The sequence below is a fragment of the Penaeus japonicus genome, unplaced genomic scaffold (assembly GCF_977035675.1).
Source record: "Penaeus japonicus unplaced genomic scaffold, GWHDUDI00000001_assembly GWHDUDI00000030, whole genome shotgun sequence".
In the NCBI taxonomy this organism is placed as follows: Eukaryota; Metazoa; Arthropoda; class Malacostraca; order Decapoda; family Penaeidae; genus Penaeus; species Penaeus japonicus.
The window spans coordinates 20,180,399-20,202,847 of record NW_028234432.1 but is presented as its reverse complement, the minus strand read 5'-3'; the positions used below and the strand labels follow the sequence as shown (position 1 = coordinate 20,202,847).

The window sequence follows — 22,449 nt, the reverse complement described above, 5'->3', positions numbered from 1 at the left end:
CTCTCTCCATCTCCTTCTCTCTGCCGGCAACTAGTATAAAATTCGACTTCGTGGATCAGTCCCTAGTAATGCCAGCAACGCCAGTGGCCTCCCGAGCGCGTGGCTCTGACGCCTGGCCTGGAGACATCCCCGTCACGGGTGTATATATATGCGATGTCGTCAATGAACGCCTTGACCCTCCCTTCCTTTTACTCGCTTTTCTGTGCCTCTGCTACGACATACTAGCAATTGCAAATGTGAAACAATCATAAAATGAATAAGAGATGAATGATGGGGACGCGCTTGTGCTCTAGTAATAATATGCAGTAGTCGGATTATTTCTAGACGTGTGCGAATGCGGAGACTTTTTAATTATTACAGAACTCTTCCTTTATCTAAAATTAAATTATTACAATGAATAGCACATTCATTGCGTTTTTCCGAGTAAAGGAAAAAAAAACAATTGAAATTACACTTAATATTGGCAACATCAAAAGTAGAACAGACAATGCTAACCTAACCTGCAATAAATAAAGGATAGCGTCAATATTGTAAAGTTAGCCCCATAACACCCGTTTTCTATAAGCCTTATTCCATAGAAGAAAATGGGAATAATAACATGCTGGGCAAACTTCTGTATGTAGCTTCTAAATGAATAAAGAAGACAACATTTAGTCTTACTTACTACAGTAAAACAAATGCAGACAGACAGGTTAGAACACTAATTAAAAATAGTAGACACCGTTACACATATTTAGTTACAGCGTAACCGTCATGCAAGCTGCTTAGTCACAGCATGACAGTGCTGCAAGGAGCAAGTGGGATACCAGACACTTCCTGACCTAATTTCTTCTGTCAGGTGTCTTGAATGCTTGCCAAATAGCACAGGGCTTACAGCATCAATTAACATTCATAAAATGAACGGAGCATGCTAGATCAGTAAACATATGATAAATAACACTAAATAAATACATAAATAAATAAATAAATAAATACATAAATTCACGCAATCAAACTGTGACTATAAGTGTTAGCAAACTGTGCGGCCACCCACACACACATACATATAAACAAGCACACGGCCCGCAACATGCATAGCTAACCTTGAGTTTCCCTGAGAAGCTTAGTGACCTTAGGGACCTTTCTCGCCCCTCGAACTCCTGGCAGGGGCGGGGACGAGCTGAGTTCCTGGGGCACTGGGGACTCCTCCGAGGCAGACCCCCAGCCTACACCACCACCAAAGCCACCCAGTGTGAATGAGTGTGAGACAGCGAGACAGAGAGAGGGGGAAAGAGGGAGGTTCTTTTAATTAAATGTGCCTTACTGTGAAGGGCTCAAACACAACACACTGCGGCCTGTGCTAAGATGCTTTCAATCACACCCGTACCCGACTACTGGGGATCTGGGAACTAATCTTAGTTGCTAATGATCTAATAGGTAATCATTTACTATTTGCATACCAAAATGAGATACAGAGAAGAAATGTGGGTTCCAGAAAACGCTAATCATTCAGAACAGCTTAACTAAAATGTTACTTTTGATAGTCCATTGTGTACATTAAATATTAGTACTAACATATTTAAAGGAACGTAAAATTTCAACGGAAATATAAACAAAACTTAATCAATTGCCAGCATAATGGAACCGCATACAAAAGCCAATGTTAACCCCAAGCAAGAATTCTAAACAAAACATCCATAACACCTTTGCTTAGCCATAAACGACCATAGTCTGCGAGACTTACTATTGACGGTGATGGACCTGTCGAAGTCATAACCCCCTGACCCCTGGACTATTGTGTCGGACTCGGTGGGGTCCTCGGGGTCGTCCGAGTCCGTCAAGTAAACGGGGTTGATTTGATACATGTCCCTGAATGTCCTAAAACTGCAGTCCACCTGCTGGGGCTTCTCAGGGCTCGAGTCCAACCCTGCCTCAAACCTCAACACCCTCAGGCTTTCTGCTGGATCCACCTTGTCAGAGCTTAGCTCTTGCTGCAGTGGGCAGCCCTCAAAAGCCAAATCTGATTGGGTATATGGGGCAGGGAAGTCATCTAAGGAAGCCGTTGATACCGGTTCCTTAGGGGCAGGAGATCTGGAGCGGGAGCGGGAGAGGGACATCTCGTCAGAGCCTTGTACTCCTGAACTAGAAGCTGGAGAGGACCCTGGGAGGGGCGATTCCTCCCGTCCTCTTCGAGGACTCTCTCCGCTCGTCAGGTGTTGCTCTTCACTTCCAAGATCGCCCTCATCTCGTCCCCCCCTCGCCGTCGGCCTCCCTCGCTCGCGCTGAAGCCGCGGGCCCACAATCTCTTTGATCCTCGAGCGGATATCTGTGCCATTTGCGTCGTGATCACCCGCAGTATACTGCAGCGTCTCACTATCCTCGTTCACCAAACTGTCAACCACCAACTTCATGGCGTCGTCTGAGAAAACGTCATCATGGTCACTTTCGAAGAGAGGCGGAACACGGAGTGGCGAGTCTTGGCTACCTACACGCATACCCACATCCACTTTCGGAGTAAGATATGGAGGCAAAACAGGCCCCATGCGAGACTCACCTGGATTACAAGAGCATGGTCCCTCATACACTATCTCTCCCGCAGGCACGTCGGGGCCTGCTTTCTCTAACTCTTTCTTTGCCCTCTCATTCACTACTAAACTTGTGTCTTTTGATCTTGAGCTCCACCGATCTGGTTTGGAATTAAAGTCTGAATCTGTGTCATAGGAATATACGAGATTTAAAGACTGTGTGCCTATGACTTCAGGGAAAGATTGAACATAGTCATAAGAATGAGGTAAACTTTCTGCACACGAACTATCCTTGGCGTCAGTGTATGCTGAATTATCACTACTGTCAATGGGACTCTCTGACGTGTCATGGGTTTTCTCTTTAACTAACTGACTCCCTCCCAAGCAAATGCCAATGAGCGGGGTATCTGCGGCCCAAACCTCGCACGTTGAGCTGGTTTCTTCAGGAACCTCCTGGTGAAGAGGCAAATGGGCTGCCTCATCACTCGACTCGCTATCCCCTACAAATTCCGTCTTCGCCTCGAGGGGCTTCGCTGTTTCCTTGGCCTTCACTATGTAGAAATCTTCCTTCTCGTGGACACTATGGAACTCGCTCTCGTCCTCGTCACTCGCAGCTGTCACCTCGATGGCCACTTCAGGCGGAGGTGGGACGACATTGCGGCTGATCCACAGTGCTTCCTCTTCGATATTAACCTCGGGAAGACAGGATACATCAATATCAGTCGCTGTACCGGTGATGTTCTCGCTAACTATGGCTGGAAGTGAGTCTGTCCCGGGTGGCAGCATAATGAGGGTGGTCTCTGAGGAGCATTTGGGTAGTGCTTCCAGGCTGGCTTCAGTGCATGTTTCTGTCAGCAGGTTAGACGTACCCTCGACGATCTCCGATTCACACAGCTCTTTCCCAAAGGAGAGAGAAAGAGGGTCCTGGTATTCTTTAATGAATCGCTCCCGTTTCTCCTTCCAGGTTCTTCCGCGAACTAACTTTGGCCTCCCTAGAATGTGCTCGGGCACTGGTGCTGGCTCGGCGATGATCTCCCTCTTATTTTTCTTGCCTTTTTTCTTCCCGGTTTTCTTTCCATTCATCCCGTTCTCTTTCCCGCTTTCCGACTTCCCTATGCAGTTCCCTTCATCCTTGGCATCAGGTGACGGCGAGGAGCTATCAGGCTGGACGTCTGAAAGAACTAAAGTGTCTTTCTCATTTTCATCACCCTTGGCAAGTGCATCCTCATGTGGAGCCACACTTGCCCTCTCACCCTGCCCTTTGAGAATGGCCACACCATCCTTTACCTCCACAGATGACGTCCTCTCGCTACTGCTGCTGCTACTGAGATCGAGAGGTTCAGAGTCGCTCTCCAGCAGGAAGTCCATGGTGCCTATACATTTGTCCTCGCATGGCACCAACTCTCCATCAGATTCAGTCTCGGAACTGCAAATGGAGGCGGCCTTTCTTTCATGACACTCGTATCCTATCGACACCTGAGGTGATCCTGGCCTGTCCCAAGCCTGCTCAGAGAGTGGAAGAGGTCCCACAAATACCCTAGACTGTGTCCTCTGTGGGGGTATTGTGTCCACACTGACAGGACTCAAGATCTCCGGTGTTGCCAGAGGAACGACTTCTCCTTTGACTGGACTTTTCTCTATTGCCATGAACACAACGTCGATGTCTTCCTTGGTGATCAGGTCGTCATCCTTCTCGCTGTTGTCTTCCTCTATACTTGGCTGGTCCACTAGAGTTCTGTCTTCCTCTTCCTCCCGGATTCTCTCTTGGCTCTCCCCTAACTCCTCTTTTCTCAAATTCTTTTCATCACCTCCCTTACTCTCTTGTACAGGAGCTGCGTGTTTCTCCTCCTTGCATTCAACATCCAATGCCTTGTCACTACTTCCATTTTCGCTGCTGCTTCCGCTGGGTTCCGTCTCCCATTCATCGTCATCGTCCACACAAGTTTCCTCAGCTCCGTCAATGAAAGGAATTTCCCTACTACTATTGCCTTCATCATAAACAGAGATGCTGAGTGGGATGATATCAGCCCCGAGAATAGGTGTATTGTCACCGAAATTCTTGTCCTCACCTTCCACTCCCGACACACCTTCATGTTTAACCTCATTTGGATTAGATTTATCATCACTGCTTACGTCATCGCCCTTGTTCGAGGGTTTTCCGTCGAGAGGGTCTGATCGGAACTCATCGCTAGGCCTAAACCATTGTATGCTTTCATCTGGCTTCCTTCTCTCCGGGGTCGTGAGTGGGATTCCGACATCCAGGTCCTCTCCCAAATCCAGAAGATCGTCCGTTGCTGAGAGCTTCACCCCACAGTCGATGATATCATCCTCGTCAATTACTAAATCCCCGCCGTCCACATCACTCAAATCCTCCCAATTGTCAATCACATTCTCGTCCTTCTCTTGGGTGTTACTCAGGTCAAAGGTCACCCTCAGGCCTTTATTCCCTGAGCCCCTCGAGTTGGGTTCCTTCAAAAGTCCTGGGATCTTTGTTTTTCTCTCACGAGCAGACTGTGCCTCCCCTGACTCGGCTCCCGTCGTCTTCCCCGGACCCTCCTCCCCCATCTCTGATTTTTCCTTGCACTCGGTATCTTCTTGCTCTTCCTGTGGTTCCTCGCCCGTGATTTCAGGTTCTCTGATCTCTTCCACGATTGTCTGCAGTTGTTGCACCGGTTCCATGTAATTGATTTCAATGTGTCTAAAGCTTTCAGCGTTGTCGATCTCCGGTTCGTTAAGAGACTCTAAGCTTTTTTTATTCGGTTCAGTTGGAGTATCTTTGGATTCTGAGATTACCGAAGGCTCGCCATGATCAACCTCTGACGGCTTAGACTCCATACTATCAACCTTTGGTGATGTCTTTATATCAGTCTCGCCAATATTCTCAGATTTATTGGTCGATCCCGAATTATGCACATAATTTTCCTCCGACGATTCTTCTTCTGGCTTAGTAAATTCAGAGTGTGGTTCGACGATATCAGTCTCTGATTTTTCAGAAGATTCAGCGCTGCAAATTAACGGTGTGGTTAAGAAATCCACTTCTTTGCCATTTGTTTCCGAGGACGGTTTCTTGTTGCCAGTTTCCGATTCCTTTAGAGATTCAGTATTTGATTGTAAATTCACTTCAACAGATTCATGTTCACTCGGTGGGTCTGACTGAGGCACTGGTTTCCCGACGGACTTCACACCGTTAGTGAGCGGTCTACTTATGGGACTCGCCTCATCGTCCCTGAGCAAGGATTCGGAGCTCTTCTGCTCCCCCGGGCTCCCTCTGCCCGCGGGGCTTTCCCCCTTGGCCTCCGCGTCGCCCCCACCTTGGTATCTGTCCCTCGAATTCTTTCCTTTTGACTTGGGTCCTCTCGACTTCCCCCGGTGATCCTTGACGGGTCCCGGAATCTTGCTCTTCCCTCCGGCCGATGCCCCTGGGTGCCCGGGGCCCTTGGGGTCCCCTGCGAAGTCCTCGAAGATGAAACTGGGGTCCCCCTGGCGCCTGGCGACGCGGGAACCTTGGCGACGGTGTGACATCGTCGTAGGGTCGAGTGACGGTTCTCTCTGTCTCACTTTACAGTTTCCTGCTAGGCACACATCCAACCGCCGCTCACTTGTCTCTCATTGCTCTTTGTCACTTTCACAATGCAAATCTATTGCTTAACTTCATGTCATATCTATAACAGAATGCACACATTAAAACACCTGCAATACCCCACGTCCCCCTCTTATACTCGGACCCATAGCCAAGCGTCTAAGAAATCAAACTAAATATCAGCAGCGACCCACTATAAATAGCATTAATCATAATAATAACACTATCACGTTGCCAACATTTCTTAAATTGCTTTTAACGGTTGATAACTTCAGAACTAACGGCTGGGGCGCTCGGCAACTCTTTGACCCGCGAGGCATGTGGCGTGGGCAGGCGGATGTCACTGCGCGGGATGCCCCCTTACCCTACCGCGCCTGTCAGCACCACCACGCCGGAAACTCAGCGGAACGTCATGCCTTTTCTCGGTCTTCGCCATGCCCGCATTTAAGCTAACGCACATGTGTATGTCTAAATAAACACCCTCTAACTGACATTCTCATATTTTCACACATTCTCTTTCCTATCTCTTACAAACATAAACATAATATAAACACAAACAAACAAACAAACAAACACACACACACATACAAAAACACGCACAAACCCCCTCGTCCTTCCTTCCTCCGACCCTCGAAGCAGCGCCCCAAAGGATTTAGGCATTGTACCCTCCCCCAACTCCCACCCGCCCGCCCAGGCACCGCACATACGAGGCGTAAACACTAACGAGCGTTAACCGTCAATCACTGCCTTGTGATGTCGGCTGGGTAGTGGGAACAAGGGGCGGGGGTGGATGGGGGGATGGGAGAATGTTGCACGCAATTGACGAGTCTGCACGAATGGGGGTATATTCGGGGCATGAGTGTGTTTCCTCTACGAGAGTGTTTACATTGTGTGTGAGAGTGAGAATGAGAGAGAGTGTGAGTGTCAGTGTGAGTGTGAATGTTTTATATATATATATATATATATATATATATATATATATATATATATATTTATACATATATATACATATATATACATATATATATATATATATATATATATATATATATATATGTGTGTGTGTGTGTGTGTGTGTGTGTGTGTGTGTGTCTGTATGCGGGTGTGCGGGCGGGTGTGCGTGCGTGCGTGCGTGCGTGCGTGCGTGCGTGTGTGTGTGTGTGTGTGTGTGTGTGTGTGTGTGTGTGTGTGTGTGTGTGTGTGTGTGTGTGTGTGTGTGTGTGTGTGTGTGTGTGTGTGTGTGTGTGTGTGCGTGTGTGTGTGCGTGTGTGTGTGCGTGTGCGTGTGCGTGTGTGTGTGTGTGTGTGTGTGTGTGTGTGTGTGTGTGTGTGTGTGTGTGTGTGTGTGTGTGTGTGCGTGTGCGTGTGCGTGTGCGTGTGCGTGTGCGTGTGCGTGTGCGTGTGCGTGTGCGTGTGCGAGAGAGAGAGAGAGAGAGAATGGAATGATGTGGTGTGGTGTTTGTGCGTGCCCGCGAGCGGTCGCAGGGGAGGATAGAAGTATTTGAAGAGGCCTGAAAGACGGGGAGGGCGGGGGGAGTTATTTACACACATACTAAGGGAGTGTAAGAGGGGGGGGGGGGGAATGACGCAACTCAGCGACGCGTGATGCATGGCCAGGCTCACTTTTGGAGTAGAGTGGGGGCGAGAGGGGAGGGGGGGGGTGGAGTTACGCGATCGGACACGTGTCTGCATACATACAATGCACGTCGCTCGTGGGGAAGTGACGCTTCAAACTCGATGCGAAATACAAGCGCGCTGAAGGCTAGAACACAGGAAATTGAATCATGATATGCAACGACAAATACACATTTAGAATGCGGTAAATCCAAGTGACTACATCCGTTCCAATTGATCTATAAGAAAAGACAAACTCCTGGGTGTTCCACGCGGTTCTCGGCGAGTGCATACAACACAAGGCTCGGGGATGCAGGCAGGTGCGACCCGGGCTAAAATTGGCATGGAGACCTCGCAACGCCGCGCCGTGGCTCGCTGCTGATATTCCTACGTAACTAAGGCAGCAACAGTACACGCTTATTATTCTGCCACATTAAAGCACTGTCCACTGTCAAAAAGCTCTCTCTTGCGCCGAGTTCTTGTTGTATGAGTAACATTAATGGGTCCGATTTCTGAGTTTGGTGCAGGCGACACCCTGTACACTTTCGGGTAGTTCTGGCAGTGCCATTGGGTTCTGAGGCACGAGCGCGGCACTAACCTGATGCTACCTACGACACAGCACACTCAACACTGGCATCACGTGGCCCCGTGTGTGCCAAGTGCTGGCCTCGGGGAGGTAGTGCCAGTCCTGTTTGGGAGCAAAGTCCCCAGCAGTGCCGCCAGGCGACGTCCACTACTAAAAAGAACGTCTCATCGTATCAGCACCTATCAGCTTATCTCTCAACACTTCATTTTGTGCCACGGCTAAATGGCTTTCAAACACACCGTGCACTGTCTCCTGTTTTCCGTCACTGCTGCTTCCCAGCGGGCGTGCCCTCACACAGAAGATGCCACGCACGCTCTCCCTCCACGTGCCGTCGCTACAAGTACCACTATCACACTACCGCGAGCGGCACTGGTTTTGGCGCGCACAAGAGCGGGCGGGCACGTCCACCAGCCTGCTCAGACTGCAAGTGTAGATTCAAACCCTCGCGGGGTGGCGCCGTGCCCGGCTGCCGGCAACACGACGTACCTCTCACATTCCCTGCCACCTCCCCACACACGCGCTTCTACGCATCGGTTACGGAACGACCCTCTGCAGACACATCGCTTCGTACGATGAGAATCAACGACTGCGAGGTGTTATGAAGCAATTATATGCAATAAGGAGAAAGTAATCACGCACTTGGCACATGAGGTCTGATTCAGCTCCCCGCCCCAATCCACCATGACGTCACCGCAACTCTCATGCGGGGTGCCAGCTTCTATCCTTCATTCCCAGTGCACTGTATTCTCAGTCTTGTTTACTTGATGAAGGCTTACATTTCCTCTTCAGCATTCAAAAAGCTAAGCATCTGAGTCGCAATGATATATCAAAATCTGCACAACTTTGCGTCACAGTCTCATAATGTCGCAGGACCCGTTTTCTTTGTTTACCGGTCACTGAGTTATTTTTTCTCTCGACAACGGCTTCGTGTATGAGGGTGAAAATGCGTGGGCGGTAAGGGAAGTGAGTCAGGAAACATGCCGGAGCCGGAAGAACACCGCCATTGATACGCAGGAGGAAACATTCAAGATCAGCACCCGACACGCCCCTGTCGTGCAACGATGTGATAACTCGTGCATTCTAGGCCCGCTGCAAGGCCAGCGTTGTGCGAGTGTGTGTGTGTCTCACTCCCTGACTTGTGACTCACGACATCCTTGTGGCGCTTCTTACCATCAGAGCAGATATTCCTTCCCCTCTTCCCTCGCTTCCCCTCCCTCGCTCTTTTCATCTTCAAATGAAAATCTGAACATCATGTAGCCTGTGCTTTGTCTGCCTCGCCGGCGTTCAAGGAGTTCTGGGGCTTGTTTAGAATACGTTCAACGAAGCATAATATTTAAGAATATCTACAAACAACATGACGTATACTTCATGCGTGGCGCGGAGCCCTTTTGTGCCCCGCGAACATGACGCCGGGGTGGCACGGCACTCATGCGGGAAAGCCTATTATCTTCATGTTCCGACAAGGCCCTAGGATTCTTCTGGTTGATTCAAAAGCATATACACAGGCATACGAACTCAAACAAGTCTAGTGTAAAAATACCCCTCCTCCCGCTTCCCCCTGTGTGAGTGTGATATAATCTGTGGTGTAACTGTCTCCTCACGTCTCCTCGCGAGCAAAAAGATTGATGGGGAGGAGGAGGAGGAGGAGGAGGAGGAGGAGGAGGAGGAGGAGGAGGAGGAGGAGGAGGAGGAGGAGGAGGAGGAGGAGGAGGAGGAGGAGGAGGAGGAGGAGGAGGAGGAGCAGCAGCAGGATGGATGTCGAGGCCCAGCCCCACCACCCAATCCCGCACGTGGCGATGGTTACCTTACGAGGATTCTAGCTACATCCATCTGCACGGATTAAGTCATACTTCGTGAGAGAGCGAGAGTGAAAAAATGTACCCGCATCCCGCATCCTCTCCTCGCCACCGCGCCCTCTTCCCTCCCTTCACAAGAGGGGCGTCGCGATCCACCCTCCGCGGAATTAATTGTTGGCGGCTCGCGGAAGAGGGCACGCATCCCGCATCCTGACGTACCTCCACCTCTTTCCTTCCCCTCTTCTGCTCCCCTCGCCGTCCCCGCCGTACCTTTTTTTCTCTCTCGCTGCTGCCAGTCCTGACCTCGCCGCAATGTACAGGGACCAATCGGATTCTCGTATGAGACTCTGGTCCACTCACGCCATTCTTGACCTTTGCACTCCTGCTCACTTAGAGCAAGAATGTGAATAGGTCAGCAGCACATTTCGACGAGGCTTGCATGATTGCAGTAAGCATAAAATGATCGCGGTTTATTGTTACTGATCTCAGATATACCTCCCTCCCCACACACAATCCTAACATGAACGCCTCCCCGCAAATAGCCTCTCCAAAGAACACTCCATGAATCTCATTTACATCTCCATGGCCTAGACGCATCTTACGCCTGGCACCCGCGCATGGCACAACCAAGATGGTCTTGTTTATTCCCGGCACCGCTCAGTGCCCGCTGCCACCGCTGCCACAGCCGCCACCACTCCACCACCCGCCGGAGAGAGTACCCCCACCCCCTACTTAAAACCAACCTGCCCTAACCCTAAAGCTCCTTCTCGAGAAGGTCCGTTGCGACTCGACCTGTCTTAGGGTTACGAGGAGCCAGTGCAGCACCTTGCGCTCGTGTTATCGGACTACGCTAGGGACACGGCGTCTCGGGTTTCGTGGGATTGTGTTGATAACCTGATGAGAGTTACGTAATGGACTTGGCGAGCGAGGGGGAAGGGGAAGGAGGGGGAAGAATGGAGAAAGAGTGGGAGGGGGAGGGGGAGGGGGAGGAGGAGGGGAAGGGGAAAGGGGGGTATTATCCTCTAATCAACTCATGATAAAGTGATATTACGATAACAGGGCACACACTCACCTGTTCTTCTTGAGGGTGAGGGTAATGGGGGAAAGGGAAAAACAAAGAATAAGGAACGGTAAATGTGGAATGAAAATTAAAAGATTGAACAGCATGATCAGAGGGAAGAATAGCAAGAGGTGGTGCTTCATAAACAGCACGTGACAAAGAGCCACATCCAGTCACACTATAGGATCACAACTCCCCTCGAGCCTTCGTAATGGAGTCAAGTACAAACAAGTTCCCCCTAAGGGTTATGTATTGTTACAAAACACCTCCTTCTTCAAATGCTTTTCTCCCCCCTACCCACCCCCACTCCTTCCCCCCTTTAGCAGTGGTGTTTCACTGCAAGTAAACAACTAGCGCAGTAAAACGAGCCTCAAATTGCCGACGTGGCATCTCGTCCGTCCCAGCGACCCCCGTAACCCTCTCCTCCCCCCCTCCAGCAAGAGCTTTGGTTAAATTTAACACGATTCCGTCATACGCGCTTTTAGAAGTTGCATACAAAATCAAACAATTCCAGGTGGGGATGACTTGTGGCAGGATCCTGTTCTTGGAGGCGCGGGGGGGGGGCCTGTGACGTCACAATTTATTCCGAGATCAGCAAGAAGAGATGAGGGCACGTCTATCCCGAGGAGTGATGCTGCTTCTACCTCTTCGCCCAAGGTGCTGGTGCAGGTGAAGTCTTGGGGCGTAAGCGACGGCATTATGAGGTCATCAAATATCGAGCCATCGATTTACGACCTTGAGATTGACGCACAGGTGTACTTCCCCGGCTGTTACGTCTCCTACTCCTCCTCCCCTTCCCGTGTAAAATCTATTCGGAATGAAATCAATAAGCATATACTATTCCCTTTCATCCTATTTCCCTAAGAGCTGTATTCCTCACAGCTTCTATCCGAGCACATTCCAAACCAGATCAGTAAAGGAGCTTTGTAGATCAAACGCCCATTATGCGTAGTCGTTGAATAAAAGTCGTCACGTCACTCACACTGCTCGTGGACCTGTTCCACTGGTTTCACTACAAACTCGACACTCTAAGCCGCTCTACACTCCCATGTTGCTGCCATACATATCGCGTGTCAACAACTGTTCCACCGTGGGAGCAACACAATGAGTGAAATCTATATCGTTCCGAATCACCTATAGACGCATAGGAAGAACATTCTAAGGCTCAAGTGTGGAAATAAAAATGATTGCAATGTTGCAGTTCTACGCTCGCGTCTCGTCGGTTGTTGCCGAGTGCCAGGATGTTTGGCATTCCATACTCCCGTCGCCGTATTGACAACAACAAGCTGTCCACTCCGATTCCACCTCTGCCACTCCGCGCTCCGCCTCTTCATCACAAGGACAATGCACATATAACAACACATGATCATAACGAGGTTTAGAGCAGCAGATCGCGAGGGAAACGTTTATCCACACGCAAAAAGCACAACCTTTTGAGCTGCTGCGACGGCAGTGACCCGCGCGATGGTCCACGTTTTCTACCCGCACTGCTAGGCTGTGTGGCGTTGAACAAACACACGTGACTGTATCAGACTAATCTCTCGCCACACCGACCTCCTCACACACGGAAGGATCTCTGAGGGGCGTCTGGTGGGCCCTGCTGCTCCTTACAGAATGAGGGTGGTGTAGGATGTCTGAGGGTTGAGAGGGTAGAAAGGGGGAGGAGCCGAGCCAGGACGGGAGGGGAAAAGGAAGGGGAGACACCACGCGCTCCTTCGTGAATGACCTGTTTGTTCCTTGGTGGTGGCAGGGAGGTGGGAAGGGGGAGGCAGCAGGAAGAGAAGGAATTAGAGGGAAGTGAAATGAAGGGAAGGAGTGCGAGAGAGATGAGGAAAGAGTGGAGGAGGGATGGGGAGGACGGTCGCCTGACGCCAGTCATAACTGACGTGCATCTGATTCTCCTCACAACACCAACGTCTCATGTGACGTCCGTGTTGAGAAGGAGAAGGATAATAAGATAAAGATGGAAAGATAGGGAAGATGAAAAATGTATACAAAGGGACACTACGAGGAGCTGCAGGACCGAACGAACGCCCCGCATTCCCACCGGAGGAAGACGAACGACACGGGATGCGAGCAAAGGGCACTCACACAAGGCAAGCGAGGGCACCTCGCGTGGACGTGACACTCCGAACCGACGTCGCGTCCCGGAAAAGACTGGTCGAGCAGACTTTGCATGTTCAAACTGCCATGCAGCAGCAACCCCCACCCCCGCTCCCCACACTATTATTGATCCTACCTAGCTCACTCCCTGCCTCTCAGCCCCCCGGTCACCTACCCTGCCGCCCCTTGCACTATTCCCTCCCCCTCCCCTCCCCACGGCCACACCCCCGTCGAAGCACGTGGGTGGATCTTCGCGTCTTCCTTCCCTTTTATAAACAAAAATAAGAAGGGTACGAAGGTGAAGAGGGCAGCCGCACGTGCACTCTTCGCTCCCCTCCGTCACAGCCTCGCCCTCGCATAAACAAACAAGCTAACAAGCAAAATAAAAGTGTCATAACAACAATCTCGTGTGAATTAGGGAATGATCGCGGCAGAGCGCGGGAGTGTAGCGAGGGTGGGTTGGGCCGTACGGAGCGTGGGTAGGCGTGGGCGGGACAGGTGGGCTGACAGAACAACCGTCGCGAGGCTGGGCGTGAGGGAGGGGGGGGTGATTCAAAAGAGCGGGTTACGCGAGCCAACTGCCTTAAAACAGGCTTGGTCTAGGGCGTGACAAGTACAACGAAACGTACTAGGGACGTTGGAAAAAAAAATCTGTCCTTGTGGACCTTACCCAACAAACAAAATATGGATATACATATTGACGCCGCCAAGGTATGTCTTGTATAGGAGATCACACACTGATATAGAGATGAGCTCCTGACTTCAGCGCGCTGAAGGCCAAATTACGGATATGCTACTGCTACCATGAGGGGAGCGGAGGGGGGATTATCTCATAATACCATTCATAACTACAATTAACTTTCTAGGATGATAACAATCTTATCCTGAGGTCTTTCCGTATATTGTAGATTTCAGTACTGTTTACGGTGGCCGGGTAATATTATCTTTAATATGATAAGAAATATTATCACGTAAATATGGTTACTGCTTATCCTTTCAGCGATGTCTCCACACCAAAACACACACACACACACACACACACACACACACACACACACACACACACACACACACACACACACACACACACACACACACACACACACACACACACACACACACACACACACACACACACACACACATTACTAATCACTTACGTCATTGTTGTAAATACGCTAAGCTGTATCGCTTTTCCAGGGATAGTTTTATACCGTGCGTAAACAACAGTGATAAGCTAAAACGCACATATCTATTTCATCCTTCCCTTGTCGCTACTTATTTTTCTTCTTTTCTTTTTCCTTCTCTATTTCCTTTCCCTTTTCCCTTTTCCCTCTCCCTCTCTCCTTCCCCCAAACCCCATGCTTTCTGCGACCCTCCAAGCCTGTCTGTCACTCAATAAACGTCACGGGCGCATCTCCGTGACGGCGCTGAGGTGGCACAGGGCGGCACTACCTGACAGGGCAGATAGTGCCTCGTGCCTGGCGTTCCTGCGGCTTAAACGTGGCTGACAGCGCAGGCGAACAAAGACCGCGGACGTATCCACCAATCTCCTTGGATCAGCGGCGAGACACGAGAGATTTTTCACTGCGAGTTTATTGCACGCTCACCATTTTGCCAATGTCGGGAATGTGAGTGAGAGAAAAAAAGGTTTCAAAACTCTTGATTACATTCAGTGTTTAAGGATACTCTAATCTACATTGGGCATTGTTTGTGACGTACATACTAATAAGTGTGTGATAAGAGTGTGACTCTCCGCAAAGACATCACACATGAAATCATTTTAATAATGAAGGCAATATCACAAAAATCACTTGCAACACACATACATATATTATCAATTTGCAAGAACGTCTAATACGCCTACATTTTGTTGCAACCTATCTGATGAATTACAACAGTAAGTTGACACATACCAGCTAACACAAGACTGGAGTCTTTAATGGCGTTACATATCCGTATCCCCATTCCGGGACCGCGGCGCGTCGTCTACACTTCGGCGAAGAGTATCCTTACACCATAACGACCATGACTCCGCGTCCCCAGGGTCGGGTTTCTAAGACCTGTTGTATGGGAGTCTTAACAGGTCTCAGGTCAGTTCACGTGTCCTACGATTGAGACATACCCGGATCCCTAGTCTGGCCGCGTTCCTTGCGTTGTGTATCGAGTGTCTCTTCCAAAAGCCCGCAAACACGCCCGAGGACCCGAACACACCCTCCACGCCCGCCCGTGTTTCTTTCGCGTGTGCTCCGGCCGAGGATCCTCCCGCTGACTAGGCGATACCAGGTCACCAAGGCGCTGCGGCCCCGGGCGATGTCATAATGAGCTTTGGGCGGCCCCACCTCAGCCCTGGATGGTCCGACTGTCCCGCCGTGACCGTGGGGATTGTGAGGCTTCCCTGACACAACAGCCCCACCGAGGCACTCGACTGAGGCTTCAGCGTCAATGATATAAAAGAGGAAATAAGCCTGTTGCATCTCCTCGACAAAGATATTACGTTACCAAAACATTCGTTAAACTACATCCATTATGCCTGTATACAAAAGCTATACCACCATGGCCTCAAAGAAACGCATCTAACGCAGATACACTGTAGTGAGCTAACTTCTAAACCCATGAAACGGATTAGTGCAAACAAAAGACACTTCTTTTTTTGGCAAAGCAATCCCATAGAACAACACACTGTTACCTAATCCCTGGCAAATACAAACATTTCACTCCACCCTCGCTGTCATCGCCAACCCGTGTTAGCTAAACATTCCAACTCGTCGTCGCCTCATTCCGTTAACATGCGCTAAACTCGACGCATTTTCCACCTCTTTCGCGCACTTATTAAGGGCTCCCGGATGTCGATCAGCCAAGAGGATATAGGTGAAGTTCCAAGTCCCTAAAGGAATGTTTTCCGTAACTCATTCAATAATAATAATAAAAAAATCAAGTCTCATATAACCGTTTAAACAAAAGTTTCATTCTGCCTGTCTGTCATGGCAAACTTCCCCCCTTCGACTCACAGCTGACACATCATACATCACCCGCTGCTCAAAATGTACTTAAAAAACATTCAGAGTCATGTCTTTAAACATAGAAACACCTGGACCCGATTACTCCTCATACCCCCCTCCCCACCTCCACCCCATCGTCCTTTAAGGCCTCGGTCGGTCGAAATACTTATACAACAACAAGTTGAAGCTCTTGCCTGATCATAAGAATATGTTAGTACTAATGAAGAGCACAACAGTGTAAAAACTCCTCCACATTTCTTCATTCTTTCAACAATTTCAGTTACCACTTAGTTTCTTTTAAAGTTTTATTTCTGTTTATGTAACCTCTCGAGAACAATATACATCAAATATTCTCATCATTCTTTTCTTCCCTAAAAAAACAAACAAAAAAGAGCATCGAAGAGCACTTCCTTTGCCGCCAGCAACAATAACAGGCCATGTAAAAAAAACATAAACAATGGATGAGAATTCATAAGGAAAGCGACCTAACAACACACACTTGGACACTGGCACCAAAGCCTTACAACGTCACTCATCCCAAGGGAAAACACCAGCGAACCACAAGGACGAATCACCGTTAACACCAGAGAATGCCAGTTGTATCGGAAGAAGGACCCCTTTGAAAACCATCCAACCAAAAGAAATAAAATACGAAACAAATGAAAGAAATTTACAAGGGATCAAGAGAAGAAGGAAAAAATCAAAAGAAAAAAAGAAAGAAAGAGAAAAACAAAATCCTGCACTTACTTTGCACTTCCTGCAGTTCGGGTTCCAGCGTCCCCTCCATCTGGAGATGTCGCACGATTTCGGCCAGGCACTTGATGTTGGTCTGCGTCGTGGCCACAAGTTCGGCCTGTCGGTGGAAGGGCCAAGGTACAGTATTATATCAGTCCATCCTAATGTGGTTGTCAGTTCATACTATATGTGCCGAATGGACATGTAGAGAAATCCCTCTCAATTATATTTATCCTCTTATCTTAGTGTTCTTCCCAATTATCGTAACATTAGTCTTATCTTTAAAAAAAATTACAAACCACACCATTAGTGAACCACAGACTTCTCTATATCTCATTTCCAGCGAGATAACACTATTTGCTTCACTGCACTTTCGAACTTAACAAACGCGATACACAGGAGCCCTTAATTAATCCCTCCATTACTTCTTCGAATTTCGCACAATTCCTAATCTCCCAAACAGCACGCCATCAACACACCGACTGCTGCCACAGAGGAGGGTGGGCGGGGTGGGCGGAGAGGGAAAGCGGCTTCCGGACGACAAGACAGAAAAACAAAAGCTACGGACTAATTACCACGTGGGCGGAAGTAATGAAACCCGTTACGCAATCCTAATTTTCTTGCGTGTTCAAATTCAGCGTTGCAGAGGCGAGAACGCACCGGGCGTATGCAGGTGCTTGTGTACAGTCTGGCGTCGCCTGGCAGAGGCCCCAGTTTCCAGCTGGACCAGACATCTGCCTTGATGCTGATGCTGGACTGCTGGGCACTGCCTCAGTCGCCGCGGTTGCCACGTCGCTCTGTCTTCTCTTCTTAAGAACGCAAATATGGCACAAACGTTCGAAAATCCGCTCCATTTTCCCGTGCGAAAAATACGTGCCTATACCCAGTTGCTAAAACAAAATAATGTATTGGCCATCGAAAGGTAAAAGCACTAACTACACGATCATATGGCAACAATAGCACATATGTCAGTCTCGCCACATGTTCAAGGAGTTCAACTTTCTCCGTGCTATGAAGTCTAACGCCGCCTAAGGAATACACTAATATAGTATCGCTGCCCAAAGAATCTGAAGGCACACCTTATTTACTTTATCGAAGGTGAAATAATGGAGATTGGAAGAACCTGCACTCGTATATTCCCGTATCTTATTCGTATTACCAGACACACATATGCACCTGGTACAAGTGTGAACATGAATGATATTTGAATAATTCTCCAAGGCTCGCATAAATTGAACTTCACATCTCCACCCTGGTGACTCAAGAGTGTCAAGGTCAGCTCAACCCACTGCTATATTCCGCAAAGAAAACGAGGAAGCTTCGTCCCACTGAGGGCCCCCTCACAGTCAAAGAAAACGGTGCAAGTGAAGCTTCTACTTCAGGGATCACTGAGTTAAACCTACTCCCCCAAACCATGACTAAATATTACTCACGTAATCCAGTCCGAGAGCAGCCTCGTTGGAGTACTTCTTGAGGACGTTCTCCGTGACGGTCAGCTGGGACCTTGACTCGTCGATGACATGATGGAGATCATCCAGGTCGGAGTCGGAATCCAGGTCACGAGCACCTTGAGGGATCAATGACCTCAGCCGACGGTGGTGTGGGGAGCGGCGGCCCCTGTGCGGGATGCCCGAGAAGGAGGATGCCCCGTCGGAATCGATGTACTTCCTGTAGTCGTCTCCGAACTCCAGCAGGCGCCTGGCTGCTTCCTGGTCGATGTCCTCTGAGTAAGGCTCACTGAAGTACTTGTATTCCTGCTGTAATTGAAGCAGTGCTGTTAGTTAGAGTTAAATCACCGCTACTATTGTTACTTTGATATTGATAACAACATTGATGATGATGATAATCGCTATCTTTAAATTATATTATAATATTAAGAAAAAATAAAACCTATAGGAATATCAATAATGATGATGATAATAATAATAATAATAATAATAATAATTATTATTATTATTATTATTATTATAATAACTATATTATTATTATTATCATTATCATTACCATCATTATCATAACAAAACACCAACTGCAGTAATATTCACAATATCGATGCTTAAGTGACGAATAAATATTCCGGAGTGCCAAAGGCGGACCCCCTCAGCGCCTTCGTCGTGAGCCTCACCTGGTAGGGATCCCAAGCCTGCTCCGAGAGGGAACTCATGTCCTCGTGGGTGTTGAGGGCGTCCTGGTCGCTCTGGGTAGCGCTGCGGGCGGTGTGGGCGGGACTCCTTGGCACAATGGCCTCCAGCAATGCCGGCTTGGGGCTGGATGGGCGGGACTCGTCGCTAGAGCAGCAGTCGTCGACGGCGAGGGCGCGTGTGTGCAGGCGAGGCACGCCCAGCACGCCTCCGCAGTCCGAGACACACTTCTCCGTGGACGACGTCATGCCGCCAGAGCCTCCACGGCAAGCGCCTGAAAATGAGGTATTTCAGTTAACTCTTTCTAGCGAAATAAAAACAAAACTAAAGCTTTGAACTGCCTATATACACATGTTTTCCTTTATTGCCAGATATGCTGGCGATGGAATGGGCCGGCAACCCTAAAGTCTAGCTAGAATTACCGTGCCGGCGTCTAGCTTGGACACGGCCGCCTTCAAAACACAAGTCACACGGATAACACCTCCGAATAGCGAAGGGATCATCACCAACGCCCTCCACAATGGACACCGCCGCCGCACAGTCACCACAGGAACGACTCCGACAATGTTAACAGCACACTCTAAAGTTGGCGGCGTCACCCCATACCCCCTCGGAGCGCCACGTTAATCCGAAATAACTCACCGGAGAAGGAGGAACTCTTGACGATATGCCTCCTGCAGTGCGAGGCGGTGTCCGAACCCGAGGAGTGGGACTTGGATAGGCGGCGGTTTGGAGACACTTGGTTGTTGTCGGAGCCTCCAGACAGGTTGAGAGCCAAGCCGTCTGATCCGGAATCGGTTCGTCGCCCCTGGAATTCATTAGAAGAAAACGGGTAATTTACCGAGACCCCACCGTTTTCTTTTATCGTTTTAACACATACTCGCGTAAAATATACACCTCATTTTCTATGAGCACAAACAAAAGTTTCACGAGGTCTACGACACATACCAAGGAAAGGTTTGACTTCCTGCGGGCTCTGGTCTTCCTCCTCCTCAGCGATCCGGTGGCATTGGTTGCAGGAGACTGTCGGTCTGCCGTGGTTGATGTTGTGGATGTGGTGATGGTGGCAGACGCGGAAATGTTGGGGTGTGTTGTTGTTGTGATGGTTGTGTTTGTGGTGTTGGTTGCGGGAGTGGCCGGAGGGCCGGTGGTGGTCGGCGTGGAAACATCTGTAGGGGACGTGTTACTGCCAGCTGCGTCTGGGGTCTCTGCTCCGCTGAAGGGGAAGGGAAATCAAAAATTAGTTTACAGTTAGGACTCGGGCTCTTTGACAGAAACGTGACACATCACACAATATGTACACGAACAAGTAGATGCCAATACGTAATCCCTATCCTCTATCCACCATGCCAAAAGCAAGAACTTCCACCTGTAAATTTTGTTTCGGCGAGAACACCTACCGATAGCCCGGCTCGAACACCACGATGCTCAAGAAGTTACTCAGAACCAGCATTTCATCCGGCGAGAAAACACGTCCAAGAGAACAAAAGAACAATCTCTACTGCCTCCTCTCTCGCATTATTCCTCGTACTGATCGTTTCACATCATGAACAGGATCCGCCACGTCGCGAGTTCGACGACCCTCTCCCTGTGAGACACTTTCCGCCGCAGCCTCGCGTCTGATTTTCCGACCGACACGAGTATAGGGAGACTTACTGTCACTTGAACTATCACTCGTAACAACAACACGCAGTAAACAACACTGAAAGAGGAGTCCACATCTCCAGCCGGCGCTCCCCCTGGAACTGGGGGAAGCCACGCCTCGTTCCTTCTCGGCGGACGATACAGCACGTCCTCTCTCCTACCCTCGTGCCACTAGGACTTCTTCGTCCTGACCTTGCCGAGATGCAAGGATAACTAGAGCATTGTTAAGCGCGAGTGTCAGGGAGGCGTGAGTCACGTTACCACAAGCTATCAACACAGCGATGATGCCGTCATGTCAACACCCGCCGCTCCCACAGCCACAACACTACACCGACTTACTCATACCGTTTATCATCTAATTAATTTGGCGAGTAAATATCAATCACCCGAGATATGGCGTGCGTTTCCAGAACGATGCGCCGGTGGGAGCGTCGGCCGTTGCGACTGGAGCGGGAACACGAGGGAAACTAACTGTTCTCAAGCACGGTTGAGGTGATAGTCACCTCTCCTCATGACACTCCCCCATGAGCTTTGTATGTTTGTGCCCTACTTCTCATTTTTATTCCATCGTTTTCGTGCGATATTTTGTAAGCACATATCGAAAGCAGAACAGTCTCACTTGAAAACACACCGAAATCTCGGAAGTAGGTGATGTCTCGATCAAACTTCCTTCCGCGAAAGCTCCCCTATCATAAGAAGTGATAATGATTACCTAACCTCCCCACATTTTGAGTGAATGACATACACATATGACAGAAAAAAACTCTATTCGTGATTTTTCGGCCGCTTCAGCCTTTTACCGCTTGCATTACGCCCCCCCCCCCTCCCCACGTCACCCATTAGTGAGGTCTGCCTATCCAAGAATAGCTCACTTAGACAGGTATTTAGCCCAGTCCCGGCAGAGAGCGACCGTTGAGTGACTAGACATGGCGGGGGGAGGAGGGGGGTAGAATTGAGAAACGGTACGGAAGCATTTAATGTAAAAATAAACAACACTATACCGTGAAGTATTGCTCTGCATATGTTAATTTCTTAGTAAAAGGCTTTGTTCTGGTGTTAATGAACCCGAAACTGGTACCACCATTGCATTTGATATTTGTAAATGTGATTGTTGTCATTCACTTGACAATGGGACAATGCATATATTTCACCACATTCTGTCACAGTTTTTTCCTTATCAAACTCACTCTTTGACAGATGCATCTATGCAGGCAGAAAACGTAAACAATGTTGTCGTTATCTCTAGTGACAAGTCAGTTTCCCGTTTTCTTTAACGCTCAGTTGCCTCCTTGAAGTGACGTTCGGTTTTCACGTCACGTCACGCATGTCTATCCGTCTGGTTCACAATTCTGGTTTTCGTCGTCAAGTGTTCCTTTACAAGGAGAGTTATGGTGAGGATAATTCACTGATCATGTTTGCCGGGGTTTCATCGAATTAATGGATCCAATTATCACTTTATGTTGCAGATACAACCATTATTAGGTGATTCAAAGTCCACTCATTTCGCGTTTCATAGCTCAGAAACCAAATTCTTTTTCGCCTAAACTTCAAGCCAACAACAATTCAATTCTAAGAAGGAAAAAAATTACAAAAACAAATAACAAAACACCAAATTAACCGTGTGAGGATTTAATCACCTTAATCTTGGACCGTAGAGACACCTGAGGCATTAACATTTAATCTGA

At 48.9% G+C, this 22,449-nt stretch overlaps 1 protein-coding gene and 1 long non-coding RNA gene across 2 annotated transcripts in view; both read right to left on the bottom strand.

Moving 5' to 3' along the window:
• Positions 1 to 22,449, bottom strand: part of klar (klarsicht) — a 483,791-nt gene that overhangs the window by 24,169 nt on the left and 437,173 nt on the right. Inside the window, exons 16-21 of the mRNA XM_086554727.1 lie at positions 20,069 to 20,336; positions 19,763 to 19,928; positions 19,105 to 19,394; positions 18,413 to 18,736; positions 16,992 to 17,097; positions 1,083 to 1,205 (exon numbers count right to left, since the gene is read on the bottom strand). Of these exons, the coding sequence (XP_086410853.1) occupies positions 1,083 to 1,205; positions 16,992 to 17,097; positions 18,413 to 18,736; positions 19,105 to 19,394; positions 19,763 to 19,928; positions 20,069 to 20,336 (1,277 nt within the window). The remainder of the gene's footprint in view (positions 1 to 1,082; positions 1,206 to 16,991; positions 17,098 to 18,412; positions 18,737 to 19,104; positions 19,395 to 19,762; positions 19,929 to 20,068; positions 20,337 to 22,449) is intronic.
• LOC147468231 (uncharacterized) lies at positions 6,023 to 12,560 on the bottom strand. Its single transcript, XR_015192573.1, has 2 exons — positions 9,321 to 12,560; positions 6,023 to 6,166 (listed from the first exon to the last, which is right to left on the bottom strand). It is a non-coding gene; the product is annotated as an uncharacterized LOC147468231 (long non-coding RNA).